The 25,356-nt window shown below is 45.0% G+C and overlaps 2 protein-coding genes and 1 pseudogene across 6 annotated transcripts in view; 1 reads left to right on the top strand and 2 right to left on the bottom strand.

Moving 5' to 3' along the window:
- PFKFB1 (6-phosphofructo-2-kinase/fructose-2,6-biphosphatase 1) overlaps positions 1–25,356 on the bottom strand; it is a 373,849-nt gene that overhangs the window by 256,664 nt on the left and 91,829 nt on the right. The gene's annotated exons all lie outside the window — the stretch shown is intronic.
- On the bottom strand, positions 12,725–15,352 carry LOC113886940 (melanoma-associated antigen B4-like). The gene is made up of 2 exons (XM_027533656.1): positions 15,277–15,352; positions 12,725–14,620 (listed from the first exon to the last, which is right to left on the bottom strand). Exon 2 carries the CDS (start codon positions 14,557–14,559, stop codon positions 13,138–13,140), a length of 1,422 nt encoding a protein of 473 aa, XP_027389457.1. The 5' UTR covers positions 14,560–14,620; positions 15,277–15,352; the 3' UTR covers positions 12,725–13,137.
- Positions 22,384–23,208, top strand: LOC113887471 (annotated as a pseudogene).

The following is a 25,356-nucleotide window of genomic DNA, read 5'->3' as shown; positions in this document are numbered from 1 at the left end:
TCTCTTTCTGACTTAATTCACTCTGCATAAAAAACTAGAAATAAAACTACCACATGAGCCAACAGTACCATTACAGAGGATATATCCTGAGAAAACTAACTGAAAAAGACACTTGTACTCAAATGTTCACTGCAGCACTATTTACAACAGCCAGGACATAGAAGTATCCAAGGTCTACATTTGACACATGACAGGGTCTAAGAGCTCTCCCTCTGTTCACCACTGCCTTAGCTGACCACTCCTTAGCCCACAGTGGGGACTGACATGTATTCTTGAGGTCTGCCAGGGATGACGTCAGGGAGGATTTGGTCCGAATGATGTGGTGTGGAACATATCCACAGCCCCCGAGGTTCTCACCATGACCCCTGGCAAATCTGAAACCCTCCCTTAATAACCTAAGGCTACCACTTTGACCTGGTTGCTCATTTCCCTGAGATGTCCCGGGAAGTATCATGTCAAAACGCCCAATTCTCCCAGGCCTTAAAACAGGGCTGGCGCTTTATGTGGCCCCGTTTCTTAAGGAAGTGGCCGCCATCCTTACTCAGCGTCACAACCATGAATCATGTTGCAGACTAGCTCCCTTTGTTGAACTGGGTTTATTCTGTTAGAGCAAGGTTCTCACTTCACCAAAACCACCTCCAGTGGACACCAGGGGGCACCACAGTTGGCCAGCTTAACCGAGGCCTCCTAGAGCCCAGTATAGGGGAGTCGCTCAGTAGGGCCCTCTTGCAGTGTCGAACTCTGCTCCTCAGCCCTCAGGGCCATAATCTAGGTCCTAGACCTCCTCCAGGGGTAGAATCTGGGCCTACCCCCAGAGACCAACGCCTTAGCCTGAGAAACTCTAGACCACATTCAGCCGATAGCTCTGAGGGGCCCACAAGAGCCATATCACAGGGGTGGGATGTGGATGGGTTACTTTATTACTGGGAGGGTTGGGAAAGTCCCTTCAGCTCCATTCAGGTCCTCACCTTGGTTCCAGACGAGTCCTGGACACTAAGTCCTCCGCCAAATGGTTTGCTGCGGTTACTGGCCGAGCTCCTCGCCTTCGAACCGGAAGTGGAGGGGAGCTGCGTAGGGTCCTACGTGAGGTCGTCTGGGGTCGACGGCAAGGCAGCATGCTACGGGAAGCCCGGTAGCTCAATATTCATCCGTCTCTGGATTCTCTCTCAGGGTCCTACGTGTGCAGTTTATCAGAGCCCCAAACGCATCCATCTATGAACCCAAGTCCTACAGCCCCCAAACAAAGCCCTTGCCTTCGGAAGTCCCTGCTACTGCTCCTGCTAAGTCGCTTCAGTCATGTCCGACTCTGTGCGACCCCATAGATGGCAGCCCTCCAGGCTCCCCCGTCCCTGTGATTCTCCAGGCAAGAACACTGGAGTGGGTTGCCATTTCCTTCTCCAACCCAAGTCCCTAGTGGAAGGAATCGGAGCACTGTTCTGGGGAGATCCTCTCATTAACACTGATCGTCCTCACCTTAAGTCCGGTTATGGTCAAGATGACACCCCTCTGCAGATCTGGGGCCCTATCCTGCTAGAGAAGGCCTTGTCCTCCCTGAGTTCACACAGGTGGAATGTGGGGACCACTTAGAAGTAGCTGTTCTGGGTCTCTCAGAGCTAAGAATTTACAGAATGCTGTTTGGCTCCCTCTCCAGGCGTCCCCGCTAACACTCAGCATTGTCATCTGAGGTCCTGCTTGGGCTCAGGTTCGTCCACCCACGAAACTAGGCTGATCCTATTAGACAGAGGCCTCACCTCACTGAGAATTTCCAGACTGAAAATCAACCTGACATCTGTGCCCTGAGATTCCTGGGAGCACAGCGACAGAGATTTTCCAGGGCCTCCTTCAATGCAGTGTGTGCTACTGTGAGTGCACTTTCACGTCCTCACATTGACACGGGACGAACCCTGTAACTCCACTCTCTGCTTTGTGAAGCTACCTGTCTTACATCAAGGTCCTAGTCTTGAGAATTCCAAGTTGGAAGTCAGGGTGACCCTCATGTGATCGTAGTCCAGAAGGGCCTCCGAAAACAGGCAGCAGGGATGCAACTCGAGTCCTTCTGGATTCCTCTTGCTCAGCATCCTTACTACATCTACCACAGCCTGAGACTGCTCCTTCTACTGATCTAAGATAGCTGTTTGGGTGACCACTATAATCAGGAGTCACTGTCTCCACAGTCCTCTTTTATGGAGTTCTGATATCAGCTTCTGTTGCTTGATTAAAGGCTTCCTGGGAAATGCATATTCCTACAAACACTTGAGCAATTACCCTCTAGCAAATCTTGAAGAAAACGGGTCTCAGTCCCAAAAGTGATGTAAGATTAGGAAAATGCAGCACAAATCAAGGAACTCAGGACAGATGGTATGCTGTCAGAGAAAAAGAGCTGATATATTTCTTCTCCTCAGCCAGATTTTGGGTGTGTGCTTAGTTGCTCAGTCATGTCCTACTCTTTGCAACCCCATGGACTGTAGCCTGCTAGGCTCCTCTGTCCATGGGGATTCTCCAGGCAAGAATCCTGGAGTGAGTTGCTCTCCTCCAGCGGATGTACCAAACCCAGGAATCAAACCCAGGACTCCCACATTGCAGGTGGATTCTTTACTTTCTGAGCCACCATATTTAGGGTGGTTCTAAAATCTTTACTTTCAGGACCCTCCTGTTGGTCCAGTGGTTATGACTCTGTACTCCCAGTGAAGGGGGCCCAGGTTCAATCCCTGGTCAGGTAATTGGATCCCACATACCAGAACTAAGAATTCATGTGCCACAACTAAAACTTTCACATGCCACAACTAAAGAGCTTTCATGTGGTAACAAAGATCCCGAGTGTCACAGCTAAGACTCAGAGCAGCCAAAAATAAATATTTTTAATTAAAAAAATTAAGTATTTACTTTCTACATAGAAGCATAGCACCTGATAATCTTGTAAGCCCTTGATAACTTGAGGGTGTCTGAATTTGCACATGCAGATAATCATATGGTTAGTGAGCATTATCTCTTTCTCTCCTTTATCTCTCTTAATTCTTTTGGTTATGTGCTATGTGGCAATATTGATGGTAGGAGAGTTTGGGGGAGAGTGGATACATGTCTATGTATGGGTGAGTCCCTGCACTGTTCATCTGAAACTGTCACAATATTCTTAATTGGCTATCCCCAAGCAAAAAATAAACGTTCAAATTACAGAAAACAAAACTGTGCTTCCAGTGTAAGGGGTATGAGTTCAAACCCTGGTTGTGGAATTAGGATCGCATGTTTCAAGGGGCAGTCCTAAGATGGCAGAGGAATAGGATGGGGAGACCACTTTCTCCCCCACAAATTCATTGAAAGAACATTTGAATGCTGAGAAAATTCCACAAAACAACTTCTGAACGCGGGCAGAGGACATCAGGAACCTACAAAGGCAGTTTATTGTCTTCAAAAGGAGGTAGGACAACATATAAAAGATAGACATAGAGATAAAAGAGGTAGGGATGGAAATCCATCCCGGGAAGGGAATCTTACAGAGAGTAGTTTCCGAACACCACGAAACACTCTCACTGGCGGGTCTGTGGTGAGCCTAGGAATCTTAGAGGGAAATATAATCGGGAGGAAAAAAAAAATACATACATAAATAATTAAAACCCACAGATTACATGCCTAACGGCAACTCCCAGTGGAGCAGCAGCCTAGACACTCACGTCTGCCACTAGCAAGGCAGGGGGGCGGCGGGGGGGGGGTGCTTGACAGGGAGGCGCAGGCTGCATTGCTTAGGGTAAGGACCCCGTGTCTGAATGCCCCGAGGGCAATCTGAGGGAACTAAATTGAGATAGCAACCCAGACTCTGGGATAGCTATCCCGTGAAGAGCTAATACCCAGTGATTTTCTTAATGGCATCTGGGAACACATCTGTTGCCTGTTGATTTTGCAAAAGCTGCTTCTCCTATTATTTTGATATTTTAAGTCAAACCTCTTTCTAAATTTGTCAGGCCATCCTTTGCTGCCATTAAATTCTCCAGCTTTAGATCCTTCACACCCGCCTTTTGCTTTAGGTTGTCATAATGACTTTGATTTTTCTTCAATCATATTAGAGTCTATAGGTATGCCTTGCTTATTGCAATCTTGCACCCACATACAAGCTATATTTTAAACACAAGATAAAAATGTAGTTCACAAAAAGCACAAGGTTTTCACACCTGCTGGTGTAGCTGCACTTAAATTTCCTGTTCTTTTTCTTACAGTGGTCCTTATGCTGGATTCATTCATCTTGAAATGGTGGCAACCACGATTGCAGACCCACACTGTGGTACACAACAAGCAATTCAACTTTTTTGCATAATGTCGTGACTTCTCTCTGCTTCTTGAGAGCACTTCCAGCACCACTAGGGGCACTTCATATGAGTCCTATCATGTTATTCAAGGTTTACAATATATCATAGTAAACACAATGAGAACTACCAGAAAACCATTGGTGGTCAGTTTTTTGAGATCACAATTTACTACTGAAACTGCTCATCAGGGACGAATAGTGCTATTCATGGTCCATAAGTGTGTGTGTGTGTGTGTGTGTGTGCGCACGCGCGTGCATAACTTTTGATAAATTTAATATTTTCATATTTGTGTATATTTTATGGTTCAGTTCAGTTCAGTCACTCAGTCATGTCTGACTCTTTGCTACCCCATGAATCACAGCACGCCAGGCCTCCCTGTCCATCACAAACTCCCAGAGTTCACTCAGACTCACGTCCATCGAGTCGGTGATGCCATCCAGCCATCTCATCCTCTGTCGTCCCCTTCTCCTCCTGCCCCCAATCCCTCCCAGCATCAGAGTCTTTTCCAATGAGTCAACTCTTTGCATGAGGTGGCCAAAGTACTGGAGTTTCAGCTTTAGCATCATTCCTTCCAAAGAAATCCCAGGGCTGATCTCCTTCAGAATGGACTGGTTGGATCTCCTTGCAGTCCAAGGGACTCTCAAGAGTCTTCTCCAACACCACAGTTCAAAAGCCTCAATTCTTTGGCGCTCAGCCTTCTTCACAGTCCAACTCTCACATCCATACATGACCACAGGAAAAACTATAGCCTTGACTAGACGGACCTTTGTTGACAAAGTAATGTCTCTGCTTTTGAATATGCTATCTAGGTTGGTCATAACTTTCCTTCCAAGGAGTAAGCGTCTTTTAATTTCATGGCTGCAGTCACCATCTGCAGTGATTTTGGAGCCCCCAAAAATAAAGCCTGACACTGTTTCCCCATCTATTTCCCATGAAGTGATAAAATAGACTAGTATCTACATAAATTTTATGCATTCATGACAGCTTTTTCTTAATCTTTTTATATTCCTAGGATATGCGAGTCACCTGTTTTTTCAAGTCATCTCAAACCTCTGAATAGTTTTCCAATGTATTTATTGAAAAAAATTCATCTATATGTGGACCTGCACAGTTGAAATTTGTGTTGTTCAAGGGTCGACTACATACAAGGAATTGGCAATGCTGAGTCGTAGGATAGTTACAGTTGTGATTTTCTGAGGAACCTCCACACTTCTTTTCCATAGTGGCTGTGCCAATTTATATTCCCAGCAACTGTGTGCAAAGGTTCCCTTTTCTCAACACTCTTGCCAAAACGTGTTATCACTTGGTTTTTGATAATAGCTCTCCCAACAGGTATGAGGTGATCTCTTACTGTGGTGTGGATTATCATCTCTCTGGTGGTTAGTGATGCTGAGCTCCTTTTCATATAGCTGTTGGGCATTTGTATGTCTTCTTTGGAAAATATTTATGTTCTTTGCTCCTTTTTTAGTTATTTTCAATTAATTAGTCTGTTATTGAGTTGTCTGAGTTCCTTTTATATTAAGTTATCAGATATATGGCTTGCAAACTTTTTCTCCTATTCCACCTTTTCATTTAGTTGATTGTTTCCATTGCTATACAGAATCTTTTTAATTTGATGTAGTGCCATTTATTTTTGTTTTTCTTGCCTGTGTTTCTGTTGTCAAATTAAAAAGAACAACAACAACAACAACAAAAAAAAAACTGAAATCCCCAGAACATTGCCAAGACAAAGAGTTCCCCCCTATGTTTTCTTCTAACTGTTTTAAGGTTTCTGATCTCATTTTTAAGTCTTAAATCCATTTTGCATTTTTTGAGTATGATGTAAGATACGACTCCAGTTTGATACTTTTCATGCAAATATTCAGTTTTCTCAACACTATTTGTTGACTGAGGATACTATCTTTTTCACTGTGTATTCTTTGTGCCTTTGTCAAAGATTACTTGACTATATGTGCATGGTTGTATTTCTAGGCTCTATTCTGTTCCATTGGTCTGTGTATCTATGTATATGCTGGTATCATATTGTCTTGAACAAAGGCAAGAAGAGCCAGGCGTCCACCTTTGCTCATCTTTCTCAACGTTATTTTGTCTATCCAAGGTCTTTTGTGGTTTCATAAGAATTTTAGCATTTCTATTTCTCTGGAAAATTCCAGTGGAATTATGACACACAGTACCTTAAGTCTGTAGATCACTTTGGGCAGTATGGATATTTGAACAGTATGACTTCTTCCAATCCATATACTTCGGACATCTTTTTATTTGTGTCTTTTCCAATTTGTTCCATCAGCGTCTTGTTGCCTTCAGTGTACAGACATTTCACTTCCTTGATTAAATTTATTTCTAAGTATTTTATTCTTTTTGACATATTTGAAATAGAACTGTTTTCTTAATTTCTTTTTCAGATAGTTTGTTGTCAGTATTTAGAAACACAACTCACTTTTCTGTGTTGTTTTGTGTCCTGCACCTTTCTTGAATACCTTTCTTAGTACTAACAGTTTCCTGGACACTCAAAACATTCCCCCACTGTCACTTTGCCCTACCAGGAAAGGTTGCAATCTCTTTTGGTACCAAGCTGTACCAGCCCGAGACAGGGGGTGATGCCAATAGAGTCAAATCACTGGGCTTATGCATTGCAAGTGCAGCTGATCTAAGTTTTATGCTTACCTGTGGTACTGCAATTTCTTAATTGGGTTCTAGACCTTCTATAAAGGTATTTTGTTACTTATACAATTTTAAAATCTGGGCTGCTGAAGGGAAACAGGGGCTGGGAATTCCTGTTCCACTGTATTGCAGATGCCACACAGTCAAGACCCTTTTCTTTATTTCCTGATAACAACAATTTCACTTAGTCTTCATTCACATTGGCAAGAAACTCCCAACACTTTTGACATGTTATCTTTCTCTGAATCACAGAGATTCAAGGATTTCTGATTCATTATCTGATTCATTATAGAAAATACCAAAATCTTTATACTGAAAAACAGTAATAAATGGGATATACTTTGTTCATAAACACAGATACGGGAGTCAAAGAAACCTTCAATTACAAGGAAGAATATTTCAATACTATGAAAAAGAAAGCCCTAAGCAGAAAAAGATACATATCCCAGTTACTGAGGTCAAGCAAGAACAAAAAAAGACATAAAATGTATTCCCTTAAGCTCCATCTTGGCACTCAATTACTTGGAATACTTACTTCTCTTTTCAACCTCAAGAAGAAGGATCTGCCCTGGATGTCACTATGTGGGAGGAGCTGGAGGACTTAGATCTGGAACGTGCCCTGCCCATGGCAGTAGCACTCTCTCTCAGCTCTCAAGGCCTCTCTCTACCTCATCCTATGATGGAATTCAGGACCTCCGAGGGCTGACAGCAGCAAGTGGACACTACAGAACCCCAGTGGTTCTGGGTGGCTATTTCTTTCACTTTTTATTAAGGGACTTCACATATATATTTGACAATTCCTACTCTGACCTGAGATTGCCCTCCTTAGACAAAAGGTTTCAAGTCCCTGACAACTATACTGTGACAACAGACAAAAGAGATGTTCAACTTGAGGTCTCTCCCTGGATCCTTCTTATACCTAATATTCCTGGGTGTGCTTTCCTCAGTCCAGATGTATGGGTGTCCCCCTATAAGCCCTTGGCCCTTTGATTAAAGGCTTCTTAGGAAATGCCACATCCCTGAAAAGCCCTGATCAGTTTCCCTACTCCAAACCTTGCAGAGAAGGAGTCCCTGTCCTAGGAGTGATAAGAGATGGGAAATCCATGGCATAAATAAGGGGCCCAGGTAGAGACCTGTGAGAGAAACAAAATGTGGTAACCTGGCCGTCTGTCCTTCAGCCAGACTTCTCAGGCAACCTCTGTTCTAATAAATAAAGTTTATATTTTAGATCTAATAGATATTTTTATACAAAAAAATGGTTATGTGATGATTGTTTTGTGAGTCCTTGATCTTTAAACTTATTTGAAACCTCATATGTATGCATAGATGATCTTATTGCCAGCAAATATTATCTTTTTTCCTCTCTTCATATGTCACATTTGTTTTGGCATTATTATTATTATTGCTCTGGCTATGTATTACAATGTAATAGTTCGACCTCAGAGTCTTTCTTCTTATTGCTTCCAATACATTTCACAGTAATGAGAATAAGAAGGGAATTAAGGGTACCAGGTCAGCTCAGGCTTGCAGGAGTGAGAGGGTGAGCTTTAGACTAACTCAGATCAAGGGCGTATGTCACTTACCAGCCATGGAAAAGTTTGTCACATCATTAAACTGAGAGAGCCTCGGGCTCTTTAACTGTGAAGGGAGTTTGACAAGCCCTGTCTGGAAAGACTGGTGGCATGTGGTGGTAACTGTAAAGCATCTGCCACAGGGCCTGGCAGGCACCATATCCCTCCCTTCTCATGACTGGTGCCTGCACTTTCCAACAAAGATCTGACCTCCCTTAGTGCTGATATCGAGCTTCCCTGGTGGCTCAGCAGTAAAGGATCCGCCTGAGATACAGGAGCTGCAGGAGACACAGACTCAGTCTCTGGGTCAGAAAGATCCCCTGGAGGAGGAAATGGCAACCCAGCCTAGAATTCTTCCTTGGAATATCCCATGGACAAAGGAGCCTGGCAGGGTACAGTCCATGGAGTCACAAGAGAGTGAGACATGACTTAGCAATTCAACAAGAAGAAGAAGAAGGCCTGGTATAAAGAAGTGAGGGAGAGCCTTGCCTGACAGTCTTCCCCTGAGCTTTCTAGAACTGACATCAAAGGGGAGGGCAGGACTCTCCTTTGTACCCTCTATTCAGGGATGAGAAGACCCCTCAGTCTCCACTCGAGCTTCACAATTTGACTTCTGGTGGGGCCTGGGGAATCCCCTCCTTCTTGACCTGAGGCCTATCTCCTCATAGTAAGACCAATACCTCCCTGTGAGCCTGGAGGAGGAAATCAGAGTGGCCTTATCTAGCCACCCCTCCCCATAGTCTCACAAGAATGAAAGCTGTGGCAAGCTCCTTGAGGATGACAGGTGGTTCCTCTCAGGGTCCCAAATTTGACTCTCAGCCAAGCCCAAGACTCCCCCTCTGTTGACATGGGACCACCACCATCAGACCAAAACCCTAACTTTCCTGCTACTCTTCAGTCAGAGCTGAAGGGCCCCTTGGCCTGACAACTCTACCTGTGGCCTTCTAGCCTGACAGTAGGGAAGATTCTCTGTGGCCATCCTGGTATGTATGTTTAAACAGTTTTACCATCCTCACCCTGACTTGGAAATAACCTGGAAATATTCACAAACTGGAAATATTCCCTGACTTGCCTTAAAGCTTCTCCCCTCAGGCCCCCAATTCCGAGACCCCCAAGGAAGAAGTGGAGTTTGCCTCATCGGGCCACAACAGGCTGTGGTCTTCCGAGGCTAACAGTAGTGGAAGCAATGTGTTCTGCCCCCACTGTTTTGAGATGGATGGTCTTTTCAGTCATCAGGGTCCTTGCCTTCTGGTACAATCTGGAAATCATCCTTCTGCTGACCTGTGGTCGCTCTGTTTGATCAGGATTCCTTACCTCCATGTGATCCTCTGGGAGGAAGTGAGTAGGACTCACCATGTCACCAGGCCTAAGTGGCACAGTCTAAGACCTAACAGGGACAGTGCCCTCCGTGGCCCCCTTCTTTCTGAGAGGGATCCTTCATTGTCAGTCAGTGCCATCAATTGAACACTATTAGGAACTGGGTACCCTACATCAGCTAAATGAGGCCTCCCCATTAGCCCAAGGACTTTAAGGCCCTGAAGCCATTCACCTTCAGAAAATAAGGGATAAACTTAGTCTGAAAGCCCTGCCTGTTCCCTCCCAGGGCCCATTACATTTGCAGGACTTTCTAAGAATTTATTGTAATGGGCTAGTTGCCTGCCACACTCCTCAGACAAGAGTGTGCCACTGTCATACCTGGGATTTCCACTCTCTGATGAACAGCCCGCCTATAAACCAAGGTCCTCATCTCCTTGACACCAACCAGGCAGAAGTCACGGGGCCCTTGAGCTGGCCAGCACTTACCTATGCCTCCCAGGGCTAACTGGAGAAGATGAGCTAAGTGTAGTCCTGTCGGCTGTGAGTCGAGGGGCTTCCATATCCACACCCTGGGTCTTCACTTTGACTCTGCACCCTTCCTGGGGCTCTATTCTCTGCTGATCTGAGGCTGAGGGCTCTGCTGATTCCCAAAATCCCTACCTTCCCGGGACCTGAGTTGAAAGTGTTAACTACAGCAGCCCGGATTGTTCTGGACTTCATATACTTGCCAATAAGGACAAGTATATCTTTACAGGTTCCTACTATGGGGCTGCATCTTTCCATCACCCTCATTCAGGTTAATCACTGTCATTTCTGAGAGATTGATCCTCTCTCCTCTACCAACCTCAGAACTCTGCACCAAGACCAAGTTTCTTAGGTCTCTGAGAAGCCTGAAGAATAAGCGAGGCCATGCTTAGCCCAACAGTTCTGAGATCCCCTGTGACTGAGAGCAGTTGGGAGTGCTGTTCCAGTGACCAACCTCCATATTCTGGGGTGTTGCTCTCCTCAATCCTCCTACATGGGGCCCTCATCTTGCTTTCTGTGTCTTGGATTAAAGGCTTCTGGGGAAATTCCACATCTCTGCAAACCTTGAACTGTGTTTGCTCTGCAATGCTATGGAGAATGAATGGGTCCCTGTCCCAGGAGTGATAGGAGATGGAGAAGCTACAGCCCAAGGCAGGAGTTCCAGGATAGGTGGTCATCCATCAGAGGAAAAAAGTACATAAATCTATCTCATCAGCCAGGGGAAGATTCTCATGTCATTTCTGTTCTGGTAGATTTACTTTCTACAGACAAGAGACTGTAAGCATGATATGGAGAGCCCTTGGTCTTCAGAGCTTATCTAACATGGCCAATGCACATGCTAATACTGTCACTGAATATCGTCTCTTTCATTTATCTATGAGTACTGAATAAGGGATATGCATTTCTGGTTAAATATATTTGGTATTCTTACTGCTCTGGCTACACATTCTGATGCAGTAGCTTGAGCACAAGGACATTCTTTTTTATCACCTAGGACAAATTTCGAAGTACTGAGAAAAACACTGAAATAAAAGTTACAGGGTGGGGACTTTCCTGGTGGTCCAGTGGCTAATACCTCAGGCTCCCAATGCAGGGGGCCCAGGTTCGATCCCTGGTCAGGGAAGTAGACCCCATGTGCTGCAACTAAGATCTAGCACAGCCAAATAAATAAATAAGAAAAAGGACAAGTGAGAAGTGAAAGTGAAGTTGCTCAGTCGTGTCCGACTCTTTGTGACCCCATGGGCTATAGCCTATCAGGCTCCTCTGTCCATGAGATTTTCCAGGCAAGAGTACTGGAGTGGGTTGCCATTTCCTTCTCCAGGGGATCTTCCCAATCCAGGGATCTAAATAGGGTCTCCTGCATTGCTGGCAGAGGCTTTTACCATCTGGACTTCCCTGGGCCATGAGGGAAGTCCAAAAGAGAGAATTACCATGTGAAAGTGAAAGTCACGTCTGACTCTGTGACCCCATGGACTGTACAGTCCATGGAGTCCATGGAATTCTCCAGGCCAGAATACTGGAGTGGGTAGCTTTTCCCTTCTCCAGGGGATCTTCCCAACCCAGGGATCAAACCCAGGTCTCCCACATTGCAGGAGGATTCTTTACCAGCTGAGCCACAAGGGAAATGAAATATCAAATGTTAAAAGTACTTGTTTAAAAGACAAGACAAGGGTATGTCTCAGGGTGGGGGGAGAAGAACAGTATGTACGCTACAGTAGTTTAGAGCAGTCTAGTCCTAGCTCTGTCATTTACCAGCCTTAAGTATTTTGGCACAAAACCAAACTCTAGCTCTATGAGCCTTGGGCTCTCCACTGTGAAGTGAGTTTGATAAACCCTGCCTTGTCAGGTATTTATGGAAAGCATCTGTCACAGCACCTGTCTCTATTGAGAAATTAGGGGCAATCGCAGTTATTACGATGATCTTGACCTCAGATGTTACATCAGCTGGGTTTCTTTTCTTTTTTTGCACCTATCAGATGTCAGAAACTATGCAGTGTTCTAACCAAAAGAAAAAAAAAAATGACCCAACCTCCCCAATCAGCCAAAATTCTGCTTAGCAATGAAACCAAATTAATACATTCTCTCCACCCGCTCTTTACCCTGCTTTTTTTTTGTTCTTCTTGAAGTAGAGAGTCTCTCAGCCTCTTCCATAGAATGACAGCTTCCCTGGAAACTATAATTGAATGGGCAGAAACTGGGAGTTTCTTTGACTAAACATCGCCAGTACAGGCATGAAAGACTTCTTAAAAGCAGATGCTCAATTAATGTTTGTGTAAAAGAAGAGCCACAAATAAATCATTTGCTTTAATTTATATTTTCAAACAATCTTGAAAACCATAAGCAGATCCAAGCATATATCTTTTATATTTACAAAAAGGGAGACTAAACAGAGTAAAACAAACCAAAAATTGAAGAACTTTTGGCTATCTCTCTATGTATCTATGTTCTGAGCTTCTATTAGTGTGGTGTCTTTCACATTTCTAAGGATATTCTTATCCTAAACTGATGTTATTCTCATCCGGGATCACAAAAGTGATATGAGGATTTCCAATATGCATTTCAATAAACAAAATTGTTACTCATAAATCTGACAAACAGCAAAGTGTGTGTGACCCATTTTACTCAAATACTTGTATCATGAACCTAAATAAACTTTCTGTTGAAAAAACAAAGAACTAAAACCGAGGAAGAGGGTGGAGAAATCACAGGAACACAGGTTGACAGGCTTTTCTGACCACAAAGTGAAGAACGGCCTTCAGACCACACTAGGGGCGAGATGAGTGGCTGGATGCGGCCCTAGCGTGCACACTGGCTGAAGCAGAAGGGCCAGCACTGGCTGCAGCAGAAATGCCAGGCCTGGCTGAGGCAAGATACTCAGCCTGGGCTGCAGCAGAAGGGCCATCCCAGACCGAGGCAGACATGCATGCAGTAACCCAGGCAGACATGCCAGCCATGCCCGAAGCAAAAGTGCCAGCCATGCCCGAGGCAGAAGTGCCAGCCATGCCCAAAGCAGAAGTGCCAGCCATGCCCGAGGCAGAAGTGCCAGCCATGCCCAAAGCAGAAGTGCCAGCCATGCCCGAGGCAGAAGTGCCAGCCATGCCCAGGGCAGAAGTGGCAGCCATGCCCGAGGCAGAAGTGCCAGCCATGCCCGAGGCAGAAGTGCCAGCCATGCCCGAGGCAGAAGTGCCAACCCTGGCTGCAGCTCTGGCCCCAGTGCTCTCTACTTCCTGTCTGAAAGACTCCTCATACTGCGCCAGGCAGGCATCAGGGACTGTATCATTGACCTTGGCCAAAAACTCCATGACTTTATTCTTGTTGGTTTCTGTAAGCGCTTTAGGACCCCAGAGGAACTCATAGCGAGGGGGATTGCTGCCAGGCACCTGGCGGTACTCCAGGTACTCTTCCTGCACCAGATCTTCTGTGATGAGCTTCCTGGTGTCTCCAAAGATGAAGTGCCTTCTTCCATCATAGATGCCCAGAATATTCAGGAACTTCCAGATGTGCTCCTCAGAGATACGGGGGCCATTCAGGTAGATGAAACTCAGCAGAGGCATTAGAAGACCATTCTTAGGCAGCCCCAAGTCACCTCTCATAGACTCACTGTCGCTGAAATCTAGGTTGCTCACCAGGGTATAGCAGTGACTGTTGGGTCTGACTTCCTTCAGCACCAGGCCAAACACAATCTCCATGTGCTCAGAGGCCCTGCTGAGGATCTCTGGGAATTTCTTCATGTACCTTCTACCAATTGCCTTCAGCATTTCAGACCTCTTAATGAGCTCCCTCATCTTATACTTATACAGCATGTGCTGCACCAACATCTGTGCCTTCTTGGTCAGAAGATCTCTGTGAGAGCTCGCAGCAGCAGCTGAGGCCTGGGAGGAATTTTCACGTTCCTGAACTTGGCCCCTGGCACCTACACCAGATCTCGAGCATGCTGTGCCACCACCACCAGATCTTTTGGGTATAGCACCTGCAGCAGCACTGGTGGTGCCTTGGGCTCCCTGACGCCCCTTGGGGGTGCCAGCAGCAGACGAGCTTGAGGGAGCGCTCTCTGAATAAGGAAGGGAGGAGGAGGTGGTCTCTTCTCCCCGAGATGTGGTGGCCTGATCATGAAGAACCTGGGTCTCAGACCAGGCCTGGTGACGTTTCTCACGAGCACGGACCTTACTCTTCTGCCCACGGGGCATGATGGCTGTGGTCAGGGACTAAAGGCAGGATTCTGGGCCAGTAGACAGGAGATTGGGGCACCTGGAGGATGGAGAATGAGGTGACATGAGCACCTTAAAACAGGGAGATTCTACCTTGGCTTCATCAAAGGCCACCTCTGCAGGTGTCCTTGAGGACACTGCCCTAGGAACCCACAAGCCTCCTGTTTTCCTGCTCAGCCTGTCCCCACATAATCCCACAGAGGAAGAACAGAGGCCTTAGACATTTCCTCTGCATCCTCTCAGCCCTGCTTTGGATTTACTGCGGTGACAGCAGGTCCCAGCAGTGGGGTCCTCTCAGCTCATCTTTAGTATTACCATGTCAAGTCCTGGTGGAGCCTGGGCACCCTTCTCTCTGCTACTCTGATACAGACACTTTAGACCTCCACATGATCCAGAAGCAAGTGAAAGGATGCCTCAGTCCACCTCCCTCCAAGGGGATACCCAGTGCTGAGAACTCAGTAGGGTTTTTTCCATCCCGAGTTCACTGGGATCATCATTCAAGGTCCTTACCTTGGCTCCTTAAAACACTGGGCACCATTCTCCATTTGCTGACTGGTGGCTACACCTTCAGACTAGACATTTCCCCTCCCCTACACTTGCTATAAAGCAGTGAAGTAGATGCTCAACCTGACAGTCCTTCCCTGAGATTTCCTGGGCTGAAATCCAAGGGTTGGGATAAACGCATTGAGTACTCACTCAGGTTCCTCAACTGGGCTCCTGGCAGAGAAGCTCCACTTTCTCCTGAATTGATGCCTGGGTGATAGTAAAAGCCAATCACTCTGTGTTCCAACAGGAGGAAGTTAAGATGACCTTATCTTACCAACACAGTCTTCTAAGAACAGGTGCTGTTACAGGCAGGTTGATGTCCCTGTGGTCCCACACAGATCCCAATTCAAGGCCTATAGTATTTTTTTGCTTCTCTTTTCCTCTGTCTTTTTAAAATTAAATGTATTTACTATTGATTGGAGGATGATCACTTTACAGTATTGTGTTTGTTTCAGCCGCACATCAATAAGAATGAACCATAGGTATAGCTTATGTCCCCTCCCTCTTGAAACTCCCTCGCACCTCCCACCCCATCCCACTCCTCTAAGCTATTACAGAGCACTGGGTTTGAGCTCTCTGTGTCATACGACTAATTCCCACCGGTTATCTATTTCATATATGGTAATGTGTATGTTTTCAATGTTACTCTCTCAGTCTGTCCCTCCCTTTCTTTCCCCCACTGTGTCCACGAGTGTGTTCTCTATGTCTGCATCTCCACTGCTGCCCTGCAAATAGATTCATCAGTACCATCTTTCTGAAATCCATGTATATGTGTTAATATACAATATTGGCTTTCCTCTTTCTGACTTAATTCACTCTGCATAAAAAATTAGGACTAAAATGACCACATCAGCCAACAATCCCATTACTGGGCATATTCCCTGAGGAAACAGTAACTTAAAAAACACTTGTACTCCAATGTTCGTTGCAGCACTCTTTACAATAGCCAGTACACAGAAGCAACCAAGGTCTACATTTGACTTATGACAGTGTGTAAAATTTCTCTGACCAGAGAAAAATTTCTCAGATTTCTTTTTGTAAAAAATCTGCTGACCACACCCCTCGGACCAGGGCGGAGTGGTCTGAGGGGTGTTGCTTTCCCCCTTTAGCCCGCAGTGGGAACCGCCATGTATTCCTGAGGTCTCAAAGGGATGATGACAGGGAGGATGTGGTCTGAATGATGTGGTGTGGAACATCCCCACAGCCCCAGAGGTTCTCACCATCCCACAAGGGAACCTGAAACTCTCCCTTCCCAACCTGACGCTCCCCACTTTGAACTGGTCTCTCACTTCCCTGAGATGATCTGGGAAATGTCATGTCAAAACGCCCGATTCTCCCAGTCCTCAAAATAGGACTGGCGCTTTCTGTGACTCCATTTCTTATGGGAGGAACCCCCATCCTGACGCAGTGTCACAGCCATTAATATTGTTGGGGACTAGGTCCCTTTGTTGAACTGGGTTTATTCCATTACAGCAAGGCTCTCACTTCCCCAAAACCACCTCCAGTGGACACCAGGGGGCACCACAATTGGCCAGCTCTACCCGGGGCATCCTAGAGCCCAGTATAGGGGGGCCGCTCAGTGTGGCCCCCTTGGCGGTGTCGAAGTCTGCTCCTCAGCCCTCAGGGCCCTCATCTAGGTCCTAGAGCTCCTCCAGGGGTAGAATCCGGGCCTACCCCCACAGACCAACACCGTAGCCTGAGACACTCTAGACCATATTCAGCCGATAGCTCCGAGAGACTCATAAGAGCCGTATCACAGGGGTGGGATGTGGATGGGTCACTTTTATTACTAGGAGGGTTGGGAAAGTCCCTTCAGCTCCATTCAGGTCCTCACCTTGGTTCTGGACGAGTCCTGGACACTAAGTCTCTGCCAAACAGTCACCGCGGCTACTGGTTAATCCGCTGACTTTCAAAGCGGAAGTGGAGGGGGGCTGCGTAAGGTCTTACGTGGGGTCCCTCAGGGATAACAGCAGGCACAGCGTGCTACGGGAACCCCAGTAGCTCAATATTCATCCGTCCTTGGGTCTTCCTTGTGCACTGTATCAAAGCCCAGGATGCCGCCTCCTATGAACCCGAGTCTTCCAGCTCCCAAACAAAGCCCTTGCCTTCCCAAGTGCCTAGTGGTGGGAGGCCAGCTCTGCCCTGAGCATCTCTGCTTGTCAGGTGGGTTGCCATTCTGTGAGCCTCCTTCGTTGGGGGAGAGATCCTCTCACTAGCACTGATGGTCTTCACCTTATGTTCAGTTATGTTCAAGACACCCCCATCTGCAGATCTGGGTTCTGATCTGGCTAGAGGAGACTCAGCCCTCCCTAAGATCACACAGGTTGAATGAGCGGACCACTCAGATGTAGCTCCTGTGGGCTTCTCAGGGCTAAGAATTTACAGAATTCTGTTTGGCTCCGTCTGCAGGGGTCCCTGCTAACACTCAGCATTGCATGTGAGGTCCTCCTTGGATTCAGGTCCCTCGCTCTTGGAAACTGCAGCCGATTGTATTAGACAGAGGTCTCACCTCGCTAAAACTTTCTAGACTGAAATCAACCAGACATCTGTGCCCAAGCTTCCTAGGGACCACAGCATCAGTGATTTTCCAGGGCCTCCTTTTACAGGGTGTGCTACTGTGAGTACACTTTCAGGTCTTCACATTGACATATGACGAATCCTGTAACTCCACTCTGTTTTATGAAGCTTCTTGTCTTACATCAAGGTCCTAGTCTCCTGAGAATTCCAAGTTGGAAGTCAGGATGATCCTCATATGATCCTAGTCCATCAGGGCCTCTGAGAATAGACAGTGGGGATGCAACTTGAGTCCTTCTGATTCCTCTTGCTCAGCATCCTCACTACATCTACCACAGCCTGGGACTGCTCCTTCTACTGAGCTAAGATTCCTCTTCTTAGTCTTTGGGTGACCACTATATCAAGGGGTGATTGTCTCCTTATTCCTCCTTCATGGAGGTTCCCATATCAGCTTCTGTCCCTCGATTAAAGGCTTCCTGGGGAATGCATATTCCTACAAACAGTGAGCAGTCACCCTCTAGCAAATCTTGGAGAAAATGGGTCTCGGTCCCAAAAGTGATGTAAGATTAGGAAAATGCAGCAGAAATTAAGGAACTCAGGATAGATGTTATGATGTCAAAGAGATAGAGGTGATATATTCCTGCTCTTCAGCCAGATTTAGAGTGTGTGCTTAACCGCTGTCATGTTCCACTCTTTGTGACCCCATGTACTGTAGCCCGGCAGGCTCCTCTGTCCATGCAGATTCTCCAGGCAAGAATACTGAAGTGTGTTACATGCCCTCCACCAGGGATTGTGCCCAACCCAGAGATCGAACCCAGGTCTCCTGCATTGCAGGCGCATTCGGTACCATCTGAGTCCCCAGATTTAGGGTAGTTCTAAAATATTTACTCTCGGCACCTCCCTGTTGGTCCAGTGGTTATGCGCTCCCAATGCAGGGGTCCTAGGTTTGATCCCTAGTCAGGTAACTTGATCCCACATGCCACAACTAAAAATCTCACATCCAACAACTAAGAGTTCTCCTGCCACAACTAAAATCTCACATTCCACAACTAAAGAGCCTGTATGTGGCAACAAAGATTCCAAGTGTCACAACTAAGACCCCCAGCAGTCAAAAAATAAATAGAAATAACTATTTTTAATTAAAACAAATAAAATGTTTACTTTCTACATAGAAGGATAACGCCAGATAATCTTGTAAGCCCTCGATCACTTGAGGGTGTCTGAATTTCCACATGGAGGTGATCATTTGCTAACTGAGCATTATCTCCTTCTCTCCTTTATTCACAACTCTTAATTATTTTGGTGTTTGTATTGCCTTGGCTATGTATTCCATCCCATTTTTTTCGTCACAGAGTCCTTTCTGTCACTCAAGATACATGTTGGAGTGCTAGAAGACAGTGAATTTACTGACTCATGAGCACCTCAGGCCAGGACAAGTGGAAGGGTACATGCTGTGGACAAATTCAGACCAGCGCTCTAGTCCCAGCTCTGTCTCTTATCAGTTGTGTGGACTTGGGTCCATCCCCAAACTCGGGGAGCCTCCGGTGAAGTGGCTTTTGTAGGGCTAGTGGCATGTAGCTAAAGCACCTGGCACATGGCCTGGACCACACTGGACTTTACACAATATCTGTTTTTACTATGAGTATGATTAGTTTCATCCTGGAGGATACCACCGACCCTGAGGAATCTTTTAAATGCAGGAGATGTCAGAGAATCTGTGGCATTCTCGGACATGAAACACCATATCAGTCCAAAATGCTGTTTAGAAAGAATCTTTCATTTCCACTACTAGATCGTATTTTGAGTATGGGGGTACTTTTTTAACTGAAAGAAATTCAAAGACTCTAAATTTGATTCTGAGACTAATTCTGTCTTCCTTCCTGGCTGCTCTTTCATCTGAACAACTCCTAGAGACTTCCTTAGTGGTCCAGGGGTTAAGACTCTGCACTCCCAATGCAGGAGGCCTGGGTTCCACTGCTGATCAGGGAACTAGGTCCCACATGCCACAGCTTCGCCGCAACTAACAGTTCACAAGCCACAACTAAAGATCCTATATGCCACAACTGAAACATTCCTCATGCTGCAACTAAAGAACTCCCAGGCTGCAAGGAAGATCAAGGATCCTGTGTGCCAAAGATAAGACCAAGCATAGCCAAATAAATAAGTAACTAAATAAAATAAGCCCCCATCTTCATCAATTTCACCATCACCTAAAATAGACTCACCTCACAGACTTTGGTGGAATTATCAATGTAGCCAAAAACACTGAATGGAATGCCCTTTCAGTAAAATGTGCTCTGTTTCCATGAGTCACAGAAAAGAGTGTCAGCCCACTGGCTTCTGAGTTTCCGGGTTCATTCTACTACTTTTATTTCACAGAATCTCCTTGGAGATGATGTGCATGAAACATCTAGGTTGTGCACTGTGTTCACGGGCACTGGGACAGGAGCACAGGGCACAGTCCATCCCCACTCCAGGGGGGATTTCTCTCTGGTCTACTCGTGTTGCTGTTTAGTCACTCGGTCCTGTCTGACCCTTTTCTACCCCATGGACTGAACAGATTGCTCTGTCCATGGGATTCTCCAGGCAAAAATACTGGACTGCGTAGCCATTTCCTCTTCCAGGGGCAGCTTCCTGACCCAGGGATTTAACCCATGTCTCCTGCATTGGTGGGCGGGTTCTTTACCACTCAGCCACCTAGGAAGCCCCATAATTCCATAGCAATTATTCGGGGTAGTTTTCCATTCCAGGCTTAAGTCTCTCAACTTTGAGACCCGCCATCTGAGGGTCTGACCCCTATTCAGTGTTTCCACAGCCTCCCTGGTGGGCTAGCCCTGTAGCCTAACTTAAAACTACCTTCCACTGCCAGACTTTTATTGTCCTAAAGTCTCCAAGTGCCTTGCCTCAGTGTATTTACACTAGACTCCTCATGAGGAAGCCCTCAATCCCCTCACCTCCTTACACCTCATTTTTATTGGGCCCCTAGATCTCAGTTCACCAGCTACTTTAGATGAATGCTGCTCTTAGACTCTAGAATTCTATAAGAAAGGGTTGAGTTTATTTTTCTTAGCATCCCCAAAACCACCCAGAAGCCTTCCAAAGAGCAGATGCTAAATTGATATTTGAACAATTACAGTGCAAGTGTGCAAGAAAGCAATGTTACTGGGATTTCACTTCTCCCACATTCTTAAATAAGCAAAGCCAATCCAGGTAATAAACTTCAATTTTACAAAGAAAGACTAAAACAAATAAAACAAATGAAGAAGTGAATACCTCTTAAGATTTTTTTCTGTATCTGATAATCTCACAGACTTCACTGTGGAAAAATTTCCATTTTCACCAAAAAAAAACCATATTCCAATATCATGTTATCTTGTTCCGAATGACAAGAAATGATTCAAGGATTTCAGTCTGTGCTATGTAATACGAAATTTCTTATTTTTCGACTTGATAATCTGCAGCACATGTGGGAGCTCTGCCATTAGTATACTTGGACTCTGAAGCTAAACACATCTTTAATTAAAGGGAACAACATTTAAAAACAGAGAAAAGAAAAACCTCCAATTTGTGCATATTGTATAGGAACACAAATACCTTATATGCTGAATTTCCATGAGCCCCACCGTGGCCCTCCACTAGTGGGAAGATTGCCTGCTTTCTTGAAATGCAATGTGAAGTATCTGCTCAGACTTCACTAGGGGTGGGAGGAAATTTGGACATGCTCTGGAAAGTGTACTGGCCTTGGCACCATAGGAGCAATGGCTGCAGCTCTGGCTCTGGCTCTCCTTCTTCAGCTGTCAAAGCCTCTTCATACCAGAATGGGAAGGCACTGCACTTGGTATCATCAACATTAGCCCCAGACTCCCACATTCTTTTATATATCTATATCTATCATGGAAGCACTCCATATTAGTTTACAAAATTGTACTCATTCCTTTTTATAGCTTCGTAGTACTCCACTCTGTGGATATATCATGTTCCCTCAATTAACATGTGCATAGGCATTTACGTATTTTCATATGGTTGTGCATGTCTTTTCAGAGTTAATTTCTGAAAACACTGAATTACTGGCTCAAATGTAAAAGCACATTTAATTTTCTGACATTACCAAATTATATTTATGCTCTAATCTCATTCTTTGACATGTAGCTCTCAAAGAATGAGGTCAGTATATTCTCTAACACTATATACAAAAGTAAACTGAAAAGGGATTAAAGACCTAGCTATAAGAGTGGAAACCATAAAACTCTTAGAAGATAATATGAGCAGAACATTCTTTGACATAAATCATAGCAATAGTTTTTTGGATCTGTCTCCTAAAGCTAGGGAAATAAAAGCAAATTAAAGTTAAAAGCTTTTGCACAGCAAAGGAAACCATCAACAATATGAAAAGCCAACCTCCCATATGGGAGAAAATACTTGCCAATGATATAACCAATAAGGGGTTAATATCCGAAATATATAAATAGTTGATATAACAGTTTTAAAAAAATCAAGAAAAAGATGGGCAGAAGACTTAAGTACACATTTTTCTAAAGAAGACATACAGCTGGCTAAGAGGCACATGAAAAGATGTTCAACATCGTTAATCATCATATGAATGCAAATTTAAACCACAATGAGGTATTATCTTATACCTATCAGAAGGGCTATCATCCAAAAAGAACAGGAGTAACAAATGTTGGTGAGCATGTGGACACGATCTGTACAGTGTTGGTGGGAATGTCAATTGGTGCAGACACCATGGATAACAGTAAGGAGGGTCCTCAAAATCTAAAAACAGAACTAACCCATTACCCAGAAAACCCACTTCCGGGTGTATATCTGAAAGAAAAAAAAAAAAAAAAAAAACCACTAATTTGGATGGTCTCCATCAGGTACTCGATGCTTGTCTGAGTCTAAGGGTTTCCACTGCTTGTTTCCCCTTCCCCTCCAGCCTCATCTACTCTCTGCCAGTGACCCCACCCAGGTCCAACCTCCCTGTTTATTAAGAAGGCACCTGTGTCTGGCAGAGCCAGTGTGAGATGAAGAGATAGTCCTTCCCAGCCACCAGATAATCAGGAGTTTTGGCTGGACCTTTGAGCCCACACTGAGACAGTGAGGAGTCAGACAAAAAGCACAGACTGTGGCGCTGAAATGGATTAATAAGGAACTTAGTGAGGTGGGCAGGGACCCTCCAGCACAATATTCTACAGGTCCAGTTGGGGATGATACATTTCATTGGCAAACCACAACTATGAAAAAGAACGGCAGCCCATATTGAGGCAGTGTATTCTCTCTGACAATTCATTTCCCTAAAAACTACCCCTTCACACTACCTAAGGGTGCATTTGCAACAGAATTTATCATCCAGACATGAACACTAATGGCAACACTCAGTTCACTACTCTAAGATCACTGTGGTCTCTTGCTTTAATGATTTCTAAAGTTCTGATATCCATTTATTCATTGCTATGTGATCCGAACCCAGATGATAGCCTCCACAGTGCCAGAGGTTGCATAGATCTATAAAACAGAAATAAGTACAAAAGAATTTTTCAGGAATGTACTCAGAAGTATGCCATGTGATGCTACCTTAAAGTCAGAATAATCTGCACTAAAGCGTGAATAAAGTTTCAGTTCAGTTTAGTCGCTCAGTCGTGTCCAACTCTTTGTGACCCCATGAATTGCACACGCCAGGCCTCCCTCTCCATCACCAACTCCCGCAGTTCACTCAAACTCACATCCATCGAGTCGGTGATGCCATCCAGCCATCTCATCCTCTGTCCTCCACTTCTCCTCCTGCTCCCAATCCCTCCCAGCATCAGAGTCTTTTCCAATGAGTCAACTCTTTACATGAGGTGGCCAAAGTATTGGAGTTTCTGCTTTAGCATCAGTCCTTCCAAAGAAATCCCAGGGCTGATCTCTTCAGAATGGACTGGTTGGATCTCCTTGTAGTACAAGGGACTCTCAAGAGTCTTCTCCAACAGCACAGTTCAAAAGCATCAATTCTTCAGCACTCAACTTACTTTAAATTACTGCTAAAAATGAAAAAAAAAACCCACTAATTTGAAAAGATCCACATACACACAATAGAATATTACTCAGTCATAAAAAAGAATGAACTTTTGCCATTTTCAAGAACATGGATTGATTGGAAGGCATTATGTTAAGTGAAATAGGTGAGATAGAGGAAGACAAATGCTGTACAATACCATTTATTTGGAGAATTAAAAAAAAAACAGACTAGGGAGATGAAGCAGACTCACAGATACAGAGAACAAGCTAGCAGTGGTTACCGGGGAGAGCAGCAAGGGGGAGGGTAAGGGCAGGGATAGAAGATTAAGAGGTGCAAACTTATAGGTCTAAAATAGATAAGCTACAAGGATATATTGCAAAACAAGGGGGAAATAGCCAATATTTTATAACAAGTATAAATGGAACATAACATTTACAAATTGTGAATCACTTTGTTGTGTCCCTGAAACATAAAATATTGTACATCAACTATGAAAATGAAGAGAAAGTGTTAGTTGCTCAGTCTTGTTCAACTCTTTTTGACCCTAAGGACGGTAGCCTGCCAGGCTCCTCTAGCGATGGAATTCTCCAAGTAAGAATTACCCACTGGAGTGGGTAACCATTCCCTTCTCCAGGGGATCTTCCTGACTAAGTGATCAAACCCAGGTCTCCTACATTGCAGGCAGATTTTTTGCCATCTGAGCCACCAGGAAATCCCACAATAACTATAGCTTGCTTTAAAAACATATATATTCTCTCAGGAACTTTCACATATACAATACAGTATTATTAACTATGTGCTTCCCTGGTGGCTCAGTGGTAAAGAATCTGCCTGTAGATGCAGGAGATGCGGGTTCAATTGCTGGGTCGGGAAGATGCCCTGGAGGAGGACACGGCAACCCAATCCAGTATTCTTGCATGGAAAATTCCAGACAGAGGAGGCTGGTAAGCTACAATCCATGGGATTGCAGAGAGTAGGAAACCACTTGGCAACTTAACAATGGCAATGATTAAGTACAGTCACCATGCTGTACATTATATCCCTGCTGCTGCTGCTGCTGCTACATCGCTTCAGTCGTGTCCGACTCTGTGCGACCCCATAGACAGCAGCCCACCAGGCTCCCCCGTCCCTGGGATTCTACAGGAAAGAACACTAGGGCTTCTTTATTTTGTAAGTGAAAGTTGTGAATGTTTATGCCATTGGGTCATTTACACCCATTTCATCCATCCTCCAACCCCTTCTTGTGGCAACCGCCAATCTGCAACATGATGGACCTAGAGATCATCATACTGACTGAAGTGACTCAGACAGAGAAGGAGAAATATTATATGACATATCTTAGATGTATAATTTAAAAAGAGATGATACAAATGAATTTAACTACAAAATAGAAAGACTTACAGTCTCAGAGAACAAATTTATGGTTGCTGTTGGGGAACGATGTGGGACAGGGATAGTTAGGGGATTTCTGATGGACATGTACACACTGCTATATTTAAAATGGATAAGCAACAAGGATGTACCGTATAACACAGGGAACTCTGCTTAATATTATGTGGTAGTACTGATCGAAGTTTGTGGGAGAGTGGATACGTGTATATGTATGGCTGAGTCCCTTCACTGTTCACCTGAAAACTGTCACAATAGTGTTAATTTGCTATACCCCAACACAAAATAAAAAAGCTAAAATTTTACAAACACTGTGCCTCCAGTGCAAG

The sequence above is a fragment of the Bos indicus x Bos taurus genome, chromosome X (assembly GCF_003369695.1).
Source record: "Bos indicus x Bos taurus breed Angus x Brahman F1 hybrid chromosome X, Bos_hybrid_MaternalHap_v2.0, whole genome shotgun sequence".
Lineage (NCBI taxonomy): Eukaryota > Metazoa > Chordata > Mammalia > Artiodactyla > Bovidae > Bos > Bos indicus x Bos taurus.
The sequence above is the reverse complement of the archived record's forward strand: the minus strand, read 5'-3'. Positions and strand labels throughout refer to the sequence as shown.